Source organism: Pteropus alecto, unplaced genomic scaffold, assembly GCF_000325575.1.
Source record: "Pteropus alecto unplaced genomic scaffold, ASM32557v1 scaffold379, whole genome shotgun sequence".
NCBI classification, from domain to species: Eukaryota; Metazoa; Chordata; class Mammalia; order Chiroptera; family Pteropodidae; genus Pteropus; species Pteropus alecto.
The window spans coordinates 1,423,888-1,447,941 of record NW_006443129.1 but is presented as its reverse complement, the minus strand read 5'-3'; the positions used below and the strand labels follow the sequence as shown (position 1 = coordinate 1,447,941).

The 24,054-nt window shown below is 34.4% G+C and overlaps 1 protein-coding gene across 1 annotated transcript in view; it reads right to left on the bottom strand.

The window, feature by feature from the left end:
* EPHA6 (EPH receptor A6) overlaps nucleotides 1-24,054 on the bottom strand; it is an 809,212-nt gene that overhangs the window by 79,044 nt on the left and 706,114 nt on the right. Inside the window, 1 exon segment of the mRNA XM_006923412.1 lies at nucleotides 19,558-19,767. Within this exon segment, the coding sequence (XP_006923474.1) occupies nucleotides 19,558-19,767 (210 nt within the window).

Here is a 24,054-nt window from a genome sequence, read left to right as displayed (position 1 = left end):
CAAACTGAAGAAAGAGAAGCACAAAGAGAATGCTTATTATCATAAAGGAGAGTGTGGGAATAAAGAAAAAGAAAAAGAGGAGGATAGATAATAGAATAATGGTATCATAAAAGATCTTTGTAACTTAGAGATTTGCTATAATGCTATGATGTCTGCAGTTTACTATAAATTACAGTTAGTTTTTGTTACACTTTAGATGTGAGCAGTTATTGGGATCTCACAGTTCAGTGATAGCTCACTAGCATTCTCCAAAGAAGCCCAAACTTCAGAGGGGGCTGATTTAGCTATTTTTTAGTGAATCTATACCAGAAGCTTTAATAATTAGCGTAATGAACACCAGGAAAAGGAATTCCACTGGTTAAATTGGTGGGTTGCTAACCAGCATAATGAGTATTAGAAGTGGGCCCTCATTGGTGAAATTAGTGGCATTCAAATATGTGGACTGGCTAAAATATTTTAGGGATAATTTCCTCTTCTTGAATAGTCAGAGTTAGAAATTCAGAGAAGCCTGTAGCTATCCTGTCACCTGAGAGATGGATTCTGATTTCTCAATAATCCCTAGGTGCTTTAGACAATGAATCTGAAGATATCTGATTGCCCGGCCTATAAGGCTAAAGAATCTCGGCCTTGGGGTATTATTTAACCTTCTTTGAATGATATTTTGTCAGGCAACATGTTTAGGAATCCTCTAAAAGAATAGAGAGTTGGGACACAGAACAGATTATGTGAATGTCCTGTACCTATTTGTTAATAAATGTTTGTATGACAAATGTCAATACATGAGGCAGAATTGTTCTGATTTGCTCTAATTTTAACTTGAAGCAAGTTCTTGTGTTTGCTCATTTTCAGGCACCTCGAGTGTTTTGGTTGGTATAGCTATCTATTACTAAATAGACTTTATGGGTTATCATGATCCATTAGCATAGACCAGTTTTCAACACAAATGTAAAAAAAAACAAACTCTAATTAGGAGAGGAATTTGGTGACTCTTAGTCTTGGTGATTCCAACACCCTTCCATGTTGAAGGATGAAAATACCTATAAGGTCATTTCAAAATAGTAAAGAGTCAAATTCTGTAGCAGCAGATTAATTAAACCATAGACATTTTGAATGTTTAAGAATGTTACTCTAAAATGTTACACTTTCAATAAAAAGAAGATGTTTAGTCTGGGTATTTGGTCACTTTTATAGATATATGATTTATTAGACAATGTTAACATGCAGAGAGAAAGTGGGAGATATCTATAAATAACTTCGTATATGTTTGCCACAAGTTGCCAGCTAATTATCATTTTGAGATATGATAGTTCTGATTAATAAATCAAAAGGGAAACTCAATTATGAATGCATGCAATCAAACTTCATATGCAAGCCAAAATAAACCTGACATTTGTAAGTCAGAAGAACCCATTAGGGAAACTAATATCATAGTGTTCCAAGGCTATATTGTGTGGAAAAAAGATACTGTCCTGTTTAATGGAAAGAGGTAGGTAAGAAAATACTTAAAAGGCAAACTAGTTGGAAGATTGCTTATGCCAGCAAAACACTCATTGAAGTAAAAGACTCTAGCTGAAAGAGAAGAGAGCTGTTTTCAGTTGAAGAAAAGATAACCTCTCATTGCTTCTGATCTCAGACATAGGGGATTGTTACGGGTTAAATTGCGTCTCCCCAAAATTCCAATGTTGAAGTTCTGACCCCATGTATCTCAGAATATGAACCTACTTGGAAATAGGGCTGTTGTAGATATAATTAGTTAAGGTGACATTATACTGGAGTAAGGTAGGCTCCTAATCTCATACGGTTGGTGTTTATATTAAAAGAGGAAATTTGGACACTTAGACATGCACTCAAGGAGAATGCCATGTGAACATGAAAGCAGAAATAGGGATAACGTTTCTGCAAGTCAAGAAACACCAGTGATTGCCAGCAAATCACCAGAAACTAGGAGAGCGACATGAAACATTTTCTCCCTCTCAGCCCTTAGAAGGAACTAACTTTGTAGAGTCCTTGATCTCAGACTTCTAGCCTCCAGAACTGTGTTTAAGCCACATAGTTTGTAATATTTTGTTATGTCAGCCCTAGTTAACTAATACAGGGAGAGAAATAACAGTGAAGACATAGTCTCTATCCTCAAAGTACCTACAAACAGTTGTTCTATTGTAAAAGTAGAGAATACTATCGACAAAGTTTTGTCATATAAATAGCAACATTTAGAAGCCTGGAAACAGAACTAAGCAAAAGGGGAAATGTATGTTACCCAGGGTTCACGAGGTTGAAGATGAAAGGCACAGATGATTCCAGGCAATGATGTGCATTCTTGAAATGGCTATGGGATAAGGGTGGGAAGACATGTGAGGAAAAATAACGTGGAGAGGTATGTGCGTTGATGAACTACATCAAGACTAGGAAAAGTGGAGAGTGACATTACCAGGATGGCGACATAGGTTGTTTCTGACTTTGCTTTCACTCACAAGAAGAACATCTAACAACTTTCAAGAACAAGCACCACTGAGAGAATTCTAGAACACTGGGGTAGAGCCGAAGTCCACATCTGCACCACAGAGACTAAGAAAGACTGCATGGTAAGAGAAGTGGCTGCATGGTCCTCAATGGCAACATTGTACCACTTGGAGAAGTTTCCTCTGTTTACTCTGGTGGGAAAAGGGAACCTGGGGGGACAACTAGCCATCCTCAGCGTCGTGGGTCTCTTTGTGGGAGCCCCTACTCTGACTTCACACTATAGGGATTGTCGAGGAATCTGTAGGGCTCAAACCCACAGTCTTTGAGTTAAGACAACAAAGATTTTCACCAGCTTTAGAGCTGCTTTTCCTGCTGTCCCCGGGCAGGGAATTTAATCTGCAGCCCTGCTCATTTTGAATACATCATTCATCCTACCCTACCAAAGAACCTAACCACGGCACACAGAAAGCTGCATAGCCCATTCAACAGCCCTATTCACGGTGGCACTTAAACAGAGAGCACAGCCATGGCATTCCCTGTCTACAGAGCAAAATTGGTGGCCTCACCAGACCAGGAAATTCAGTGCACGCTATGGCCTGATTTGGGTCCCCAAACTACAATTTATACAGGCACTGGGACCCATCCTACTACCATGCCAGGGCAGGGAGGCTAATTCATTGCTTCATCTACTACTAAATGTGTAGTACTCAGTCCCGACCAGCTAATTAACCTGACCAGGGAATCAAGGCAACTGGTGTAGTCCATTCTATAGTCTCATTTGGGTAGGGAACAAAGCTAGCAGTCCTATCCAAATTTTGTTTCCAACCAGTGGCATCCCCCCATCCATTCTCAGAGCTCAAACAGTTGCCTTGCCCTAAAATAGACCAAAACAGTAGGCCCAACCTACTCAAGGATATTACCAGCAGATATACCTAGAAACCCAAGCCGAACTGACTGGTGAAGATGCATCTTTGCCAGCCATAGCAAACCTGTAAAAATTTGAAAGAGAAGCCTAATTACTCAAATGTGAAGATACCAGTGTAAGGAATGAAAGATCATGAAAAATGAGGTAAATATGACACTATCAATAAAAATCAATAAAGTTCCAATGACTGATTCAAAAGAAATGGAGTTCTATGAACTGTTAGACAGAATTCAGAATAATTCTCTAAAGGAAGTTTAGTAAACTATAAGAACACACACAATTAAATAAAATTAGGAAAAAAATGCATGAAAAAATTGAGAAGTTTGATAAAGAAATAGAAACCATCAAGCAAGCAAACAAACAAACCACAACCAGGCAGAAATCCTAGAGTTGAAAAATATAGTAACTGAACTGAAGAATTCTATAGAGAGTTTCAAAAGTGATTTGACTATGTAGAAGAAACTATCAGTAACCTGGAGGATAAAACATTGGTTAGCTAGTTGGTCTGCTCTCCACACCTGCTATGAACAACTGTATACCAATAAACTGGACAACCGAGAAGAAATGGACAAAAGTTCTTAGAAGCATATAACTTACCAAGACGGAATTAAGAAGAAATAGATCTGAATAGACCAATTACCACTAAGGAGATTGAATTAGTAATCAAAAATCCCCCAACAAAGAAAAGCCCTGAATTGGAAAAGAAGTAAAATTGTCTTTATTTGCAGATGACATGATTTTGCACATAAAATCCTAAAGACTCAAGCAAAAATCTGTTAGATCAAATCAATGAATTCAATAAAGTTGAAGAATACAAAATTAACATATATTAACCAGTAGCGTTTTGATACACTAATAATAAATTTTCCAAAAATGAAATAAAGAAATCAATCCCATTTACAGCAGCTTCACAAATGATAAAATACTTAGGAATAAATTTAACCAAGGAGAAGAAAAATCTCTACTCTGAAAATTATAAGACACTGATGAAAGAAACAGAAGACAAATAAATGGAAAGCTATCTCATGTTCATGGATTAGAAGAATTAATATTTTTAAAATGTCAATACTACTAAAAGCCATCTATAGATTCAATGCAATCTCTGTCAAAATTCCAATGGCATTTTTTACAGAAGCAGAAAAATAGTACTAAAATTGGTATGGATCCACAAAAGATCCCAAATAGCCAAAGAAACCCTGACAAAGAAGAACAAAGTAGGAAGCATTACACACTTCCCAATTTCAAGCCATACTCAAACTATAGTCATCAAAACAGTATGGTACTAGCATAAAAACAAACAAATAAACCAATGGAACAGAACCAAGCTCCTAGAAATAAACCTAAACATATATGTTCAACTAATACTTGACAAGAGAGCCAAGCATATTCAACTGAGAAAAGAGAATTTCTTCAAAAAATGGTATTGGGATAATTGGATAGTCATATGTAAAAGAATAAAACTAGACCCTTATCTTATTAACTCAAATGGATCAGACACTTAAAAGTAAGACCTGAAACCAGGGAATTTCTAGAAGAAAACATAGGAATACAGCTCTTTGACATGGGTCTTGGTAATGCCTTTCTGAATATGACATCCAAAGCACAAGCAACAAAATAAAAAATAAATAACTAGGACTACCTCAAAATAAAAAGCTTCTGCACAGCAAAAGAAACTATCAACACAGTCAAAAGAAAACCTACAGATGAGAAAGAATATTTATAAGCCATATATCTAATAAATGGTTAATATTCAAAATATATACCTCATACAATTCGATTGCAAAAAACAACCCAATTAAAATATTGGCAAAGGACTTGAATAGACATTTCTCCAAAGAAGATATATAAAAGGCCAACAGGTGCATGAAAAGATGCTCAACATCACTAGTCATTAGGGAAATGCCAATTTAAACAAGAATGAGATACCATCTCACATCTGTTAGAATGACCATAATAAAAAAGACAAGAGATAATTGCTAGCACAGATGTGGAGAAAAGAGAACCCTTGAGCAATATTGGTGGGATTGTAATTTGGTACAGCTACTATAGAAAACAGTATGGAAGATACTAAAAAAATTAAAACTAGAACTATCATATGATCCAGTAATTTCACTTCTGGGAATGTAACCAAAGGAAATAAAAACACTAACTCAAAAAGATATATGCATCCCCATGTTCACAACAGCATTATTTCCAACATTCAAGACATGGAAACAACCTAAGTGTCCATCAGATGAAAGGATAAAGAAGTTGTGAGATATGGATGGACCTTAAAGGCATATGCCAAGTGAAATAAGTCAGACAGAGAAAGACAAATACTGTATAATCTCACTCAAATGTGGATTCTTAAAAACAAAACAATACAAAAATAAACCAAACTCATAGAGAAAGAGGTCAAACTTGTGGTTACTAGAGATGGAAGGTGGGGGGAAGGAGAAAGGTACAAAATTCCAGTCATAAGATAAGTAAGTACTAGGGATGTAATGATGACTATAGCTCACACTGCTGTATAATATACAGGAAAGTTGTAAAGAGAGTAAATCCTAAGAGTTCTTATCACAACGAAAATTTTTTCCTTTTTTTCATTCTTTATTTTTTTCATTGTATCTATGTGAGAAAATGGATGTTAGCTAAACCTACTGTGGTAAACATTTCACAATATATGTAAATCAAACCATCATGCTGTATGCCTTAAACTTATGCAGTGATATATGTCAATTATTTCTCGATAAAATCGGAAAAAATAGGAAAAGTGGGGTCAGTGGGAAAGGTGGAAAATTAGGTGGTTATATTATTTTGTTTTAAAGACCTCTAGTCTTTTAGCTCTGGCTTTGGGTAGATGTGCCTTCTTTGAAAGACAAATGTGGGAATGCTGGATCTTTTTATCACCTTTAATATGCCAATATATGTATTAAGTCTAATGAAAATCATGTGGTCATTAACTTGTCAATCTTTCTAAAAATTCTTTAAAGTTATTATAAAATGTTTCATACAAAAAAGACATATAAAGATTAATACACGGATCATGCATATATCCACAACTTGGCTTTAATACAGTTGGAGCCTCAGACTTCGTCTTTCAGATCTCATTCCTATCCCTGACTCCCACTTCTGCTATCTCATACTATGAATTTGGTATTTATAATTTTCATGCATTCCTTTTTGTATTTCCTTCCAGTGTTATCCAGATCAGAGACATGAGGCGGGAGTTTTTATACCTCTGCCCCTGCCAGTTAGCAGTCCAAGGCTGTCCCTGGGGGGATGTGAGTTACAAGCTGCTTTCCAACTCTTTTGCCTACAGGTAAGGTGGGTACCAACCCTCTTTAGGGCAGCCTTCTGATAAAGTTGCAGGTACAGACTGTTGGAGTAAATGCGTATTGGGAGCCTGGATAGATAATAATGGTAAAGGAAGATGAGAAATATGGGAAGCACACTGTCAATATTGGCAACATACCCCATCACATGGATATACCACACTTTACCTATTTTCTTGTTAATGGGCATTTAATTCAAGTGAATATTTATTCTAGTTTTTAATAGTAGATGCTAAGAGTATGCCATAAAAAAATAGGCATCTTTAAGCATTTCCTAAAGATTTATTTTATATTGCAATTTAAGAGATAATATGTCTCCTGTAAAGTTCTATGAGAAATCAGCTGAAGGGTGGGAGACTGTTTATTCTGGATTGTCAGAGATAAAATGAGCTAGGAGGTGAGCTAGAACTCCTCCTTACAGAGGGAAGCTTGTTTTGATGCCTTAGGTCTGGATGCTGCAGTACAGGTCATGTCCTGGCCTCCTAAACACCCTCCTCAAAGAAGAATCTATTTCCCAGAGTGCTTCCAAGCCCTTTTTTACCTTCCAGCTTATACCTTGCTTAATCCTTGGTTATATTGTTTAATGTTTTAAAACATGTTTCATTTAAAACATGTCTTTTTTTCTTTCTTGTTTAATTAATATATGTATATATTATATATATATATGTATTCATATATATATAAAATGCCCTGATTGTTATCTATAAAATATATATATACATATATTTTTTATTTTCAAAGTGGGCATCGGGGGGTATTTGTGTTAAGGAACAGGTCTGAATAGTTGAAAATATTGATGGATCATGGACACTTTCAGAGCTGTTCTTTGTAGAGAGAAGCCCAAGGGAGAGCCTGGGGAAAACTCTTTGCAACCACCTTTTCAGTGGCCTTCTTTTGCTTTCCTGTAATGAACCATGGCTGCAATGGAAAACATGATTGGTAAGTAGCTAGCATAAACTAACCAAAGAATAGCCATGTGAGAAAGAGTAAATGAGAGGAAAAAAAGTATTTCTTAACAAAGGTGCTGATAAATTTTTATGATGTTTGAAATTTATCTCTCTAGCTTTTGATCTCAAGCTTAGAAAAATTGATGATTGAGGGCCTTAATAGTAGGGGTGACAATAAGGGATAGGTATTGAATTTAAAACTCTTTGGAAGAGTCTGAGGTTTCTTGGAATATTGCCTGGAATTCCATTTAAAAAATCAGTAATGGTAATATTCATTTCCTTAATCTCTTTATCTTTTATTTAAAAAAAATGTTGCCCAGTGAAATGACCTTCAGCCATCTTTTTGATTAGACGACTCACATTAAAAGAATCAAACAAACATGTTGTTTAGTCACCGACTAATACCAGGAAGAAGATATTTAAATAAACTGGTCAGAAAGATATCTTGGAACTTTGCCAGGACCTATTTCTCTATTTTTATAACATATACTGTTTTTTTCTCTTACCATAAAAGTAAAATATTCATTACAGGATAATTTAAAAAAGTTTGATAAGCAAAAGAAAAGAAATTTTGAGATATGTTTGTATTTTTAACATATATCACCAGAGAGGAAGAGATCATTCTCTTTATTTCTCAGTCTTTAAAGATTTTCACCTACTGCTATTCAAAGCCTTCTGCAGAGATGAGAGATAGAAGGGAGTTTGCATAGGACAGAAGAAATTTGCAGTGGGAAGTATTGGAAGAGGAAGAGGAGGAGGATTCAATTGTGGGACAGATACTTTCCCTTACTGCAATGGTTAATTGACATTGTTTCCAACGTATTAACCACGTGACTTGTACACATTGCTTAATTTCTTTGGGTCTCCATTTTCTAATCCTTTCTTTTTAAACACATACACAACTTGGTGGAGCTATTGACGTAGTTATCCCAAATTTCTCTACCAATCTTCATTTGTTGTATTACCTTGTCTAGGGTGGTGCAAATGTGTCTCTTTGTTCTCTCCTTGACCCTCTAGAATTCATTCTCAACATATCAGCTGAAGTGAGCTCTTAAAAACACAAATTCTATTATGTCATTATCTGCTTAAAATCTTCCAATGGTTTCTCTTTATAGTTAGAATAAAATGTCTACTCCTTTCTATGACCTTTGCATTTCTATAGGATCTGGGCCCTCTGTCCTCATTTCCTACCACTCTCTCCTGTCTTTTAATGTGTCAACAATCTTGGCCTTATTCCTAGTCCTCAAATATGCCAACCTTGTCCTCATCTTATGATCTATATTTACTTTAGAACATCTGGTTTCAAATCTTTCTTAGAATTTTCAGGTCTCATTCAAATGCCACCTTATTAAACAGATATTTCCTGGCCATGCTTTCCAAGGTAACTATTTACTTTTATTATTTATTTATTTTACTATATATCCAGTGTTTATTACTATCTGAGACTGAGATTTCTTTTTTATTTAAACTTTATTATCTTTTTTCCCCACTATACTCAAGACTATAAGCTCCATAAGAAAAGCTTATTTACTAGAATATCTCCAATGCCAGAACAGTCTGGCACAGAGCAGGCACTCAATACACATGTGTTATATAAAATCTCAGATTATAATTACACATTTAATAGCATGATTATTTAATGTCTGTCTTCTCCCCAGTTTCTAAGCATTTTTATCTCCGTTGTCTAATTTGTTGCCTAATAATGTTAAAGATTATATGCTAAATGAATAAATTATGATTATTGCATCCTTAAATTAACTGTATATTTAGTCTATTTAATCTAGTCAGTTTGTATAACTGATGTGATATTTTACTTAAACATTTCACTTTGTCATTTTTCTATTTATGTTATTAATATGAAAGTTTTGCATATGTTGATTACTGTATCAGAATATCTTCAGATATAAGTCATAGAGTCATAGAATGACTAATTTTCAAGAGCCCAAGCAAATAAGACATTTAATTAAAGAAATAACTGGAGTAAGTGCTTTTTGTATTGATACAGAAGCTCAACAATTTCATCAGAGAATCAGCTCATTTGATCTTCCTGTTTGGCCATCTTCAGCATTGTGTTTGTCTCCTTAGGCTTGTTGCCTCATGACTGAATGATGGCTGTCACAGCTCCAAGTACTATATCCTTCCAAAAATATATTCAAAGCAATAAAAAAAGAAAGGGCCAGTACTAGAAAGCTCTCCATTCAAGCCTATTTCTGGTAGACCTCAAACCAGAAATTTTTCCAGAAGTTGCCAATCTCACTTCTTTTCTATTTTTTTCTTTTTATTTGCCATTGATGTGAATCTCTTTACAGTAAGAATAAGTTAGCTTTTCCATAAAATTTTCATATAATTTATCCTGCATTTATAATGTTTTTCCTTCCAGTTTTTTTTCTTATTGTTAATGGAAAAAAACATTTTTTTCGACATAGAGATGAAACTCGCAATTTAGCTTTAGTAATGACTGTTTCTTCAGATAGTATCTTTGAAAATTCAGGTTTAAAATCAGCAGCTTTGTGTTCACTGTCTTAGTCTTTTTTCTGCACAAGCAAAATGGGCCAGTGAACACTGTACTTTCTGCTTGCTGAACATCTGCTGATTGATCTTCCCGGTAAATCAATTTAGTCTGGGTTTGTTCTAAAATCACTGGGAGCAGGGAGAGTAACTCTGAATTAGACATTGTGAGATGTTACGAACACGAAAACAAAAGCCCTTGGTATTTCCTGTGGTTATTGGGTAATCATCAGGGTGAATGTTGAACACCTTGAGAACAGTAACTGGCATTTGATTATTCCTCAGTGATTAGCTTTTAGGTTAGAAGGATTGGATGTATTGTAGATGTTTGCAGGTATTAAAGTGTTATGTATTATGTGATTTTTTTGAACCACTTGTCTTGCATCTTATCCATGCTGTAGGCTCAAAGCATTTGGTAGAATGTTTCCAGAGGTTTAAAAGCAGAATTTTCTCCTCTTTGTGAATATCCTGATTCATTGTTTACAAGTGCTTCAACGTTTGTTAACATTTGCTGCTTTCTAGTGCAATTTTTTCATCTCTTTAGGATGCATTAAGGATTGTTTTAGGCTTACTCATTTGGTGGGTTGTATTAACAGTGATCTCAGAAAGGAAATAAATGTAATTTTAGTGAAAACAATGTTCTTACAGTTCCCATCACTTTTTTTTTTTTTTTTTACCTTTTTCTTATTGGTTTAATTATTAGCATTAAACAAGCAGCCAGTAAGTACTGTATAATTCTAGATGCTGGAAAACTTTAAAAAATGTAAAAGATAAATATCTCCTGCTCTCCAGAATTTTAAACAAATCTAAAGGATACATGACTTTTAGAAACAAAACAACTGTTCTTGTGGTCTCTTGTCTTCAATAATGCCTTCCCAGGTCTAAGGCCTTAGAGTCCGTGCTTTACAATGTGTACTGGAATGACACAAGACTTACACCTACAAAGAGTTTGTTTTTCTAGCACGCTTTGCACAAATGACAAATGGAGATTTTCTCTAAGCATGGCTTGGCTTTTTAATTGTATATATGACTGAGCTACTTGGTATTCTCTATCTTTCAGATTTCTGATAGAGCTATCCTTTTCTTCAGTCCTTTCCTCCTCTGTGTATAACAATCTCCAAAGATTTTTTATTTATTTTACTACAAAAGTTCTTTAAATGATCACAAATCATTGTTTCCTAAGCTCTGGAGATGAGGCTTTTTTCTGGAAGCAATTCTTCAGATTTTAATTTCCTCCGGTACTGTTGACTCCCATTTCTATCTTATGCTCAGGATTTGCCATTGTCAATTCACCTAAGTAGCACATTTCAAAGAAGTTTTTGCCCTTCTGATACCACCAACCCATACAACTACCATTAAGATTTTGTGTCTCTTGGACTGTTATCTAAGCTGGTGAATGTGGTGTTCACCTCTTGGATGATAATTGAAGATGACTCTTGCTTTGCATTTAACACATGTTCTCTCCAGTTTAGTATAAAGCTTTGTTGCCCTTTCATCTCAATTGTTGTAGATTTGTTTTCTGGCATTTGCATTCAGAGTATGAAGACACTAATTTCTGAGAATATTAGAAATTCATTAGAATTTTCTTTACAAAAAGTTTATATTGACAGAGGTAATTATAGCAAATAATGGAGCAGTATGAGGGGGACATACTAACATGTATATTTTAAAGTTGGGGGGAGATCTGAGCAACCTTCCTCTATTACCTAATTCAAGTGTTTATAAATTTGCTTGACTTTTTGACAGGAATTTTAAAATCTTGAGACATGTCTAGGTTGAATAATAAATATTTTTAATAAAAGTGTAATTAAAATTATTTTAGACCATTTATTATTCTGCCTTTAAGTACATTCATTTAACATAAGTAATTGAGATTTGCCTGAAGATCACACTTAATCTGCTAGTAAAACATACTCAGAATTTTCACTCACTTTTGCCTCTTTTAAATGAAAGAGTTAACTATAAAAAGTTATGCAGTAAGAAAAAATTTAAAATGCTTTCATTTAAAATCATATAATAACTGATGTATTGACTAAAAGGAATTGTACTGAGAAATGTTTCTGATTTCTTGGATTTAGAAAAATGAAACTTTATCCTTTGAAATTCTACCACAGAATTCTCTGTCCATCAGGTCATTGAAGGTGGAGGTGACACTGTGCTAAAATACAACATTCATAAAATGTATCTTACACTGAGTCTACTCTGGGTGACCCAGGGCCAGTCTGTCTTTTAACTAGTTCTTACTGCTCTTTGCTGTGACATATGGCTCTCTAAATTGGTAAAGTCATCTTAATGGAAAATGTCTATTTATTCTGCATCTATTTTGATCAGAAAGGTATGGTTTCCATGGAGTGTACTGTTCCAAAGATTATTTTCCTGAAGATTACAAAAAATCTTTATCCATAGTGTGTTCTTGTTTTAAAACCCCTTCCCAAGCTTTCTTTCCTCCTAATCCCTTTTAACAGAGATTATAAGGACTTTTAAAAATATTGAGGAAATAACATTATACTTATACAGGAAGAGAAAAAATCTAAATAATTTAAGGTAAAAGATATATTTCAAGAAATATAACTTTAAAAAGTGAAATCATACTTAAAAAAACATATCAAGGGAGCTTACTCTTTAAAGTTATTCTCATGTAAAGGTTTTTATAAAACAAAGATTTTTCAAATAAATGACCATTCTCCTATATTTTATTATACAGGGTTTGCTTGAATTGAGGTATATCCTCGGTAGGTAGTAAAGTTTTCTAACCATCTAGTTTCTTTTAACAGGAAATAAAAAAAAAGTATTTGGGGCCTAAGTATATTTATATAAATTCATAAAAGTTCTACACAAATTTCAACAGAATACCAATGTTGAATCTGGCATTATCTTGAAAACTCTGAGATGGAGTACTGGTGACCTGTTGTTATCATAGTGCTTTGTAAGCTTGCCATTAGCCAGCCATCTCTAACAGGGATTCTCTGTCTTGATTAACAGCATCTCCATAAACTAGTTGTTCAATCTATAAACATTGATGTCATCTTTAAATCCTTTTTCCTTGTAATCTAATGAGTTACTGAGTCTTAAAAATTGTTCATTTTTAATAATTTTTCAATTCTCTCTTCTCTTTATTCGAACCACCACTGACCTAATTAAAGCCATATGGCCTTTTTAATCTACAGCAATCATGCCCTAAATAGTCTCCTGGTGACCAGTTCTTGTGTTCTTCAATCCTTCCTTCCTTCACACTGTTGCCAATAATATCTTTTAAGGTATGCATGAATTTTGTTATTCCCCTATTTAAATCAATTAGTCTGTCTCTTAATTGCTATAGAAAATTCTCCAAATTTCTTCAAGTGCCATTTAACACCTTCACAATGTGGTCCCTCCACTGCTCCTGACCCCATTCCAACTGTCCTCATTTCCGTCAACATGCCCATTTGCTTCCCCAAATTTTTATATTTTTTTCTCTTTCTTTTACTCTATTTGAACACTTTCCCTAACTGTCTGCCTAATTAAATCTTTTACTGTTTGGTTCAAATTTTATCTTTTTGTGGAGACTTCTCCAGACCTCTGTTTTTTTGGCACTTCTATATTTCTTTTTCAGACCTTTAGGACAACACTTAATGCAAGAAAGCATCAGTCTGTCTACTTGGTCAAAGAATAAGCTCTTTGAAGACAAGAGCTCTGATATTTTAAGTACTGAATGTTCATGTTAGTTATAAAGTCAAGTGATGAGTGTATGACATTTTGTACCCCAGGATCTTCTGAGCAGTTAAGTATTTCCGAGATCTATTACAAATGTGCTTGATTACCTTATTTACCATTTAATTCATACCTGTTAAATTCAGAGACATTATATTTTTGAAAAATTTTTATTTTTCAAATACAGTTGGCATATAATATTATATTAGTTTCAGGTGTACAACACGGAGATTAGACATTTATGTAACTTACAAAGTGATCACCCCAATAAGTCTAGTACCTATCTGACATCATACATAGTTATTACAATATTATTGACTATATACTATACTTTACATCTCCATGACTATTTTGTAACTACCAATTTGTTTTTTAGATTCTGCATGTAAGTGAATTCATCTGGCCTTTAGTCCATCCATGTTGTCACAAATGGCAAGATTTTATTCTTTTTTATGGCTGAGTGATGTTCTATTGTATATATGTACCACCTCTTCTTTATCTATTTATCCATAATGGACACCCAGGTTGCCTCCATATCTTGACTATTGTAAGTAATGCTGTAATAAACATATGGATTCACATGTCCCTTTGAAGTAGTGTTTTGGGTTTCTTTGGATAAATACCCATAAGTAGAATTACTGGGTCCTTCTTTGTCTTTTCTTATAGCCTTTGTTTTAAAGTCTATTTTTGCTTGATATAAGTATTGCTCTCCCAGCTTTTTTATTTGTTCGTTTCTATTTTTATGAAATATCTTTTTCCATCCTTTTACTTTCAGTCTGTGTGTGTCTTTTGATCTGAAATGAGTCTCCTATAGGCAGCATATGTAAAGGTCTTGTTTTCTTATCCATTTATCCATCTTATTTTTTGTTTGGAGCATTTAATCCATTTACATTTGAAGTAATTATTAATAGATATGTAGTTATTGTCATTTTATTATTCACATTTTGAAAGTAGTTTTTCTACTTCTTAAAGAAGTCCCTTTAACATTTCTTGCAATATCAGTTTGGTGGTGATGCACTTCAGCTTTTTCTTGTTAGTCCTTCAACTCTAAATAATAGCTTTGCTGGGTAGATTAATCTTGGTTGTAGGTCCTTGCTTTTCATCACTTTGAATGCCAATCCCTTCTGGCCTGCAAAATTTCTGCTAAGAAATCAGCTGACAGTCTTATGAGAGCTCTCTTGTAGGTAACTAACTTCTTTTCTCTTGCTGCTTTTAAGATTCTCTCTATCTTTAATCCTTGGCATTTTCATTATGAAGTGTCTTGGTGTGGCCCTCTTTGAGTTCATCTTGTTTGGGACTCTGCATTTCCTGGGCTTGTATGTCTATTTCCTTTGCCAGTTTAGAGAACTTTTCCATCATTATTTCTTAAGATAGATTTTCAATTCCTTGCTCTCTCGTCTTCTTCTGGTAATCCAAGATTCTCTCTATCTTTAATCCTTGGCATTTTCATTATGAAGTGTCTTGGTGTGGCCCTCTTTGAGTTCATCTTGTTTGGGACTCTGCATTTCCTGGGCTTGTATGTCTATTTCCTTTGCCAGTTTAGAGAACTTTTCCATCATTATTTCTTAAGATAGATTTTCAATTCCTTGCTCTCTCTTCTTCTTCTGGTAATCCGATGATGCAAATATTGGGTTGCTTGATGTTGTTCCAGAGGCCCCTTAAACTCTCCTCATTTTTTGGTATTCTTTTTTCTTGTTACTGTTCTAATTGGGTGTTTTCTGCTACTTTATCTTCTAAATCACTGATTCCATTCTCTTCTTCATCTAATTGGCTGTTTATTCCTCCTAAGATATTCTTCATTTCAGTTATTTTATTCTTCATTTCTGACTGATTCTTTATGTTTTCTATCTCCATTTTTATATTTTCTATCTCGTTGTTGAAGTCCTCACTGAATTCATCTGCTCATTCCTAAAGTTCATTGAACATCTTTATAACCATGTTGTCAACTCTGCATCTGATAGATTGCTTGTTTCTATTTCACTTAGTTCTTTTTCTGGAGCTTTGTTCTGTTCTTTTATTTAGGACATGTTTCTGTGCCTCTCCATTTTGGCTGACTACTTGTATTTGTTTCTATGTATCAGGTAGGGCTGCTATATCTCCCAGTCTCCCAGTAGAGTGGCCTTATACAGTAGGTGTGGTGTGAGGCCTGGTGGCACAGTTTTCCCTGGTCACCTGAGCTAGGTACTATAGGCATATTCCTTGTATAAACTGTGTATACCCTCTTGTTGTAGTTCAGCTTTGGTTGCTGTTTACAAATCAGTGGGCAGGACTGACTCTTGGGCTGATTGGTTGTGAGGACTGGCCAGTGATGAGCTGACTCTACAAGATTCACTTTAGAAGGACTTTAGTGCCCTCCCAGTCTGCTCTTTGGGTGTGTGGTCCTCGGTTGTAGCCCCAGGTGGTGCTCTAGCTCAGTCTGAAGCTGGCCAGTGGGCATGCCAGAGGGATCTGCTGCAGGCCAAGTTCAGCCACAGCCTTTGCCCTGCCGAGGCCACCTAACATGAGCTACCAAGCAATCCACAGATGGCCTCCACCTGCATTGGGCTTAGAGGTGCCTAGAGAAGCTAAGGCATGACCCGAGGGTGGCTACTGTTAGTATCGGGCTTGGAGCTGCTCAGTGAGATGTACAGGGCATGCTGAATTCAGATGCTTCTTGCTTGGGTTTTCTGAACCTTTGAGAGATTTTAAGAAAGTCTGCGGCATGAGTGAAGATGGGATGTTTATATGGAAAAGTCTCTGGAAGCAGCTTGAGTGAACTTGCAAGTTGGATTGGGGTCTTAGAGAATTACCTGAGCAGGGTGACTTGAAGACTCAGATATGGCTGGTGGGGGGTGGGGTGGGGGGGGGTGCTCAACAAAAATACAGTAAATTCTACCAGCACTTCTGCCTGAGAGAAAGCTGCCCCTACAGGCCTTGCCCTGAAGCCAGACAATTCAGCTCCTCTCCGTATGTCCCTGATGCTTTTTGAACAGCTGCCCCAGTGCTGGAGCTCAGAGTGAATGAGTTTGTCAGCAAGTAAGTCCATGCATGGGCCCTTTAAGAGGAATTGCAGCTGTCTTCCATCTCACTAAGCCACAATCTCTGCCAGTTTTCACAGCCAGATGTTGTCAGGATTTCTCCTCCTAGCACTGGAACCCTGGACTGGGGATCCTGGTGAGGGCCTGAGAACCCTTGCTCCTCCGGGGAAACCTCCACCGCTGAGATAGCCCTCTTGATTTTTAACTGTCATATGTGGGTGCGAAACTATCCTGCTCCACCCCTCCAACCATTCACCAGATGGCTTCTTGGGTATGTCCTTAGCTGTAGGACTTCTCTTCAGCTAGACTTCAGGTGATTCTCAATGATGATTGTTCTGTAGCTAAGTTGTAATTTTGATGTGATCATCAGAGGAAGCAAGCACAGTGTCTATCTACTCTGCCATCTTGACTGGAAGCCAGAGACTGGCTGACTGACTGACTGACTTATTTATTTATTTATTTATTATTAAAATTATTGGGGTGACATTGGTTAATAAAATCAAATATAGTTCAAGTGTACAATGTGTGTTCATCATCCAAAGTTAAATTTGCTTCTGCCACCAAATATTTGACATCCTTTACCCCTATCTAACTCCTCCTTCCCCCCTTCCCTCTGATAACCACTAATTCACTGTCCATGTCCATGAGTCTCTGTCATGTTTGTTTGTTGCTTTTAGTTTTATATCACACATATATGTGAAATCATATGGTTTTCAGCTCTTTCTGTCTGACTTATTTCACTTAGCATGATAATCTCAAGGTCCTTCCATGTCATTGCAAATGGCAGTTTTTTTATCTTTTCATATGGTTAAGTAATATTCCATTGTATATATGTACCACATCTTCTTTATCCAATCATCTATCTATGGAAACTTCAATTGTAGAGACTTATTTCTTAATTTAAACACAATCTATAGCTTTAAGGGGCACTGTTTAAGTATTAATAGTCTGGTTATTTAATTTGATGTTTAATTCTGTAGTTAGATTTATATTAAAACAGAACTGTTCTAGGCCTCTCAGTCTCTAGAATCATATAAGACAGAAGAACATGCCTGAAATTTATATGTCAAATTTGACCAAACAAAATACATATATGCTTTAAGATTTGGGTTAGCCTGCCAATTTTATTAGAATCTTAAATTTAGTTATGAGTGCCTTGTTTCAGAAGGGATTTCAAGTGTATCTATATAGGCATACAGTCAGAGTCTAGTAGTTATTACCTATTTCATTCTTTAGTTCCTATCTTACTTTATTCTTTATGTGGATAATATTTGTTGTAATTTTTATAAGTATTATGTTTTATAATATTTATATAAGAAATTTAAACACTATTTTCCAAGGTGGGAAATAATATGCATAAGAGTTATATAGCTACAAATAATATACTTTAAGTTATATAGCTATAAAACTAAAAGAGAAGAAAATAAAGATCTTGAAAAAAGTAATTATCACATTTTCCAGTAGTAAAATGGAGTTGAAAATACTGCTTCTTCTAAACATACAATTTATTTTCAGACTTGATAGACTTTTATTTTTATGAAGCTTTTCAGTCAAATTAAAAGATCAATAGATACTGCTATCTTATACAACAGACTCTGAGAGATTAACTTATTTTCCTTAGAACTTTATTTCTTTGTTGGACAAATTAGTAAAAATATCATTGATAAATTAATATAGAACATTTTTACAACGCAAAAATAGTAAGGGTATAACATGTTTCATTTATAATATTAAACTTGCATTCATTCTGGAGTAATTGAATACAGTGAAATTTCAAAAGAATCTCATAGAAAATGAAATAAAAGGGAAATAAATAATGGATTTGCCTCTTTTAAAATAATGTATAAGGTTACGAAAAGGGAAGAGAATAAAACATCTTGAATAGTTTTACTGATTCCTTTTTCATTGAAGTTGCCTATCAAATGAGCCAACGGTGAGAGTTTTGTTTAAAAAAATAACAGAATATTGTATAATTTTACAAATTATTAACTTTAATATAGCTAAAGAAAGACTTTGAGACTGAATGCCTTGAAACAATAACCAGAGAGATCAGTGGGATGAATTGGTTTTGAGGCATTCAGAAATGCTTAAACTATTCATGAGTTAAGTTGAGATCGTATAATTTATATGGGATAATTTGGTTCTAAAGTTTTAGCCTTTTATTCTTGTTCACATTTCCCCCAAATATCATTCAAAAAAGGGTTTAGAATGTACTTATACATCTCCACAGAAACCTATATTGTTCATTTTTAAGTATGATCAGATTATTACACAGCATTTGCTGTGAGGAAAAAAAATGTCATTTTATAACCACTTGCTCTTCACTATCACTGATTTAATTGATTGCAACGTCCTTCAATGCACAGAACTCCATTTAAAGGAGACATTATTGAGGCATCAAAAATACTTCAGGCAAAGGCAGATTTGTTGTGACAGGATGGACCTCAAATATGATGCTAAAATAACACTGTCCCGGTACAATGGAAGAAAACAGTTAACTATAAAAAAGTTTTGTTCTGTTTTGTTTTCAACCAAACACTCAGATAAAGCAAATGCTTTTCAATTAAATAATAATGTCAAATTGGGAAAATGATAAATAAGAGCAGAAAATTAGAAAAACAGAAACAGATTAGTCTAATAACATTAAAAATAATAAAAGTAAACAAACTACATTGGAAAAGAACATGTAAACTTACGGTTGTTGTGTAAGCAGCTTCTGGATCATCTTCCAGCACCCGGGAGAGACCAAAATCAGAAACTTTGCATACTAAGTTGCTGTTGACCAATATATTCCTAGCTGCTAGATCCCGATGAACGTAACCCATATCAGAAAGATACTTCATTCCTGATGCAATGCCTCGGAGCATACCAACCAACTGGATGACTGTGAAGTGGCCATCATGTTTCTGAAAGAGAATCCCAATTGTTTACATCGATTTATTTTAATATAATGTGTAAGCAGACATGCATACCTGTGTGTGTGTATCTCTGTAGTATTAAATAAAATCTTTGAGACTATTATTATACTGTGTACAATGAATATAAGCATCAAGTTTTCTGAGTATTGACTATGATCCTAACAAAATATAAGAACTTGTTTGACATTTAAAGGAAAGGAAAATCTAGCTGGAAGTGATGAAGGAGAACAAAGGATAGAAGAGAATAATCAAATTATTTTTTTCTGGAAATTAATTCCAGAAAAAATAATTTCAAAAACTTTAAGTAATAAGAGGGAACTAAAGTCAAATAAGGTAATAGCAATGACTATCAAGAAAACAGGATTCACTTTCTATAGTTGTGAGCAAAATTTAGGATTTTATGAAACTATGATAACTGAAAATACAGTGAAAAATGATCACTCAGAAAAAAAGTTGATTGCGTAAACCAGAAACAAATTTAGAAAAGCTGCAGGGGGCAGGGAGGAAACCATGCAAACAGATAATAACAAGATTTTCCCATTCTTTCATTATATAGAGCAAATAGGAAGTTATTGTCAATTGACTGAAAACAGAACTATTTTAGCTCCCAGTTGGAAAGATTAAACAAAATATGCATAACAAGCCAGGTACAGTACTGGTATGTATTAGTCAATCCCTTAACTACTTATTTTTCTCACCTTGATTTTAAAATAATATATAATTTAAAAAAATATCCAATTGTCATCCACGCAAGACATGTGCACCAATACGACCAGATACAAATAGTACCCTGGAGGTTAGAGATAATAAAAATAAAAATATTTTAAGTTTAAAAAACAATGCATATTGTTCTACTCAGTCATTTAGAAATTGTCATTTTTAGTGGAGATATAGAGAAACATGAAAGATTCTCAAGTTGGTTTTATGCATCAGGTAACATTTATTTATGAACGATTTTAAAAATGAACATCTAGCAAGAGATTATAGGGCTACATTACCTTATACAGTATGGTAGAAGCATAAATAAAAGTATCCTAAATTTTTGCAAAGTTAAGCATTTTTCATGGATATCCTATTTAAAACTATAGATTACCTTAAACACAGGGATGATTTGACCATATTGGTGACAAAGTCTCCTACACAGTGATGATTTATTAGTCGGTTAAATGAATAAGCTTATAGTATAAATGAGATAAACTTTGTCTTGCTATATCAACTTATCTCTTTGAAAGCTCTCTAATAACATCACCCAGCTCAAGTGCCGAGTAAGGAAAAGAAGCCTCTCTTTAAAGAAGTATTCTACAGCAAGAGTATCCATTTAAGCAGGTTCTTCTGTATAATTAATGTATAAAAGATAGCCTAGCAGAGAAAATCTTCAGTGTTATTAGCTCTTTATGTTTCCAATCCATCTTCTGAGACAGTGCACTATTAGATGAAATCCGCCTCTTTTATCATGTACCCTACCTACCTCTCCTCTGTTAGGGATCTGAAAGCCTTTCAGTAGAATTAAAAGCATAAATTCTTTGGCCTAGAAAGGATTACACTAAATTTAAAGAGGTTGTTCTTTTAACTGTTAGAAACGAAGTTGCCTGGTGTCACAGTTCTTGTCAATGTAAAATTTCTGCATAGCAGAAAATGTTAAAGGACCATCTGAAAACTAAGGAATGCCTTAGTTTCTTTACCTGTATAATGAGAGTAGAATAATCCAAGTCAGGGTTGTAGTGAGAATCACATACAAAACACACAGAGAAGCCCCGACTTATTTTAATAATAATTACTATTTAACAAAACCTTATTATAATTATATGTAGTTTTGTAACTGTAATACAAGTTAGAAAATTCACTTTCCTGAAAAATCAATTGGTAACATAAACTCTTACATCATAAGTAAAAATAGTTATTTAACACCAGTTTGAAATTCAATTTCCTATCTATTCTGAGGGCGGCACAAAGCACCAACTTATTTCTTAAAAAAAAAAAAAGACTATATTTTAGAGCAGTTTTATGTTCACAGCAAAATTAAGAGTAAGGTACAGAGATTTCTCACATACCTTCTGTTCACACACATGCATAGCCTCTTCTATTATCAACATCCTTTACCAGAGTGGCACATTTGTTATAATTGATGAAATATATTGACACATCATAATCACCCAAAGTCCATGGTTTACATTAGAGTTCCCTCTTGGTGTTTTACATGCTATGGGTTTGGACACGTTTATAATGACATGTACACACCATCATAATATCACACAGAGCATTTTCACTGTCCTAAAAATCCTCTGTGTTCCACCAATTCATCATCCCCACTCCCAATCCCAGCAACCACTCATCTTTTTCTGTTTTCATAATTTCGACTTTTCCAGAATGTCCATAGTTGGAATCATACAGCATTTCCAGATTGGCTTTTTTTCACTTAGTAATATGCATTTAAGATTTTTCCATGTCTTCTGAGGGCTTGATTACTCATTTATTTCTAGTGCTGTATTTGAATAACATCCCATTGCTAGATGTACTCAGTTTATCTAACCATTCACCTACTGAAGAACATCTTGGTTACTTCTAAGTTTTGGCAATCATAAATAAAGCTGCTATATGCATCTGTGTTTAAAGCATATTTATAGCTGCAGGCTTTTATGTGGCCATAATTTTTCAACTCCCCTGGATAAATACCAGGGAGGGCAATAGCTGGATTGTATGGTAAGAGAACGTTTAGTCTTGTAGAAACTGCCAAACTATCTTTCAAAGTACCTTTTTGCATTCCCACCAGCAATGAAGGCAAGTTCCTGTTGTTCCATATCCTCACCAGTGTTTGGGTCAGTATTACTGATTTTGGCTTCTAAAAGGTGCATAGTATTATATTGTTGTTTTAATTTGCATTTCCCTGATAACATATGATTTGGAGCATCTTTTCAAGCACTTATTTGCCATCTGTATATCTTCTTTCATGAGCTGTCTGTTCAAGTGTTTGGCTCATTTTTTCAATGAATTGTTTTCTTTTGTTGAATTTTTAGAGTTCTTTGTATATTTTGGATAATAGTCCTTTCTCAACTGTGTCTTTTGCAAATATTTTCTCCCAGTCTGTGTTTTGTCTTCTCATTTTCTTGACATTATCTTTTGCAGAGCAGAAGTTTTAAATTTTAATGAATCCAGTTATTTCTTTCTTGGATTGTGCCTTTCGTGTTTTATCTAAAAAAACCTTTGCCATATCCAATGTCATCTAGGTTTTCTCCTATATTATTTTCTAGAGGTTTTATGATTTTGCATTTTACATTTAGGTCTGTGATCCATTTTGAGCTAATTTTGTGAAGGATGTAAGGTTCTGAGTCAAGATTCATTTTTTTGCATGTAGGTATCCAGCTGTTCTAGCACCATTTGTTGAAAAGACTATGTTTGCTCTGTGGTATTACTTTTGCTCTTATGTCAAAGACCAATTGACTGTGTTTATTATAGGCTCTCTATTATGCTCCATTGATCTATTTGTTTATTCTTTCATCCATGCTATATACTGTCTTGATTATTGTAGCTTTATAATAAGTTTTGAAGTCGGGTATTGTCATTCCTCCAGCTTTATTTCTCAATAATATGTTGGCCATTCTGAGTTGTTTGCTTCTACATACAAACTTTAGTATTGTTTGTTGATATCCACAAATAACTTAGAGATTTTGACTGGGATTACATTAAAATTATAGATCGTTTAGGAAGAACTGATATCTTAATAATTTTGAGTCTTCCCAAGCATGAACATAAAATATCTCTCCATTTATTTAGTTCTTTGATTTTATTTATTAGAGTCTTGTAGTTTTCCTCGTATACATCATATACATATTTTGTTAGATTTACACCTACATATTTCGTTTTTTGGGGTGGTAATGTAAATGGTATTGTATTTTTAACTTCAATTTCCGCTTGTTAATAGGAAAGCAATTGATTTTTGTATATTAACTTTGTATCCTACAACCTTGCCATAACTGCTTATTAGTCTAGTTTTTTTTGGTTCATTCTTTCAGATTTTCTACATAAATCATGTGTCATCTGTGAATAATGACAGTTCTATTTTTTCCTTCCTAATCTGTATGCTTCCCTCTGCTCCACTTTGCCTTATTACATTAGCTAGTATTTCCAGTATGATATCGAAGAGGAGTAGTGGGAGTGGTCATCCTTGCCTTGTTTCTGATCTTGGTGGGACAACTTCAAGTTTCTCACCATTAAGAATGATGTTACCTATAGGTTCTTTTGGAGGTAGCCTTTATCAAGTTTAGAAAGTTCTCTCTA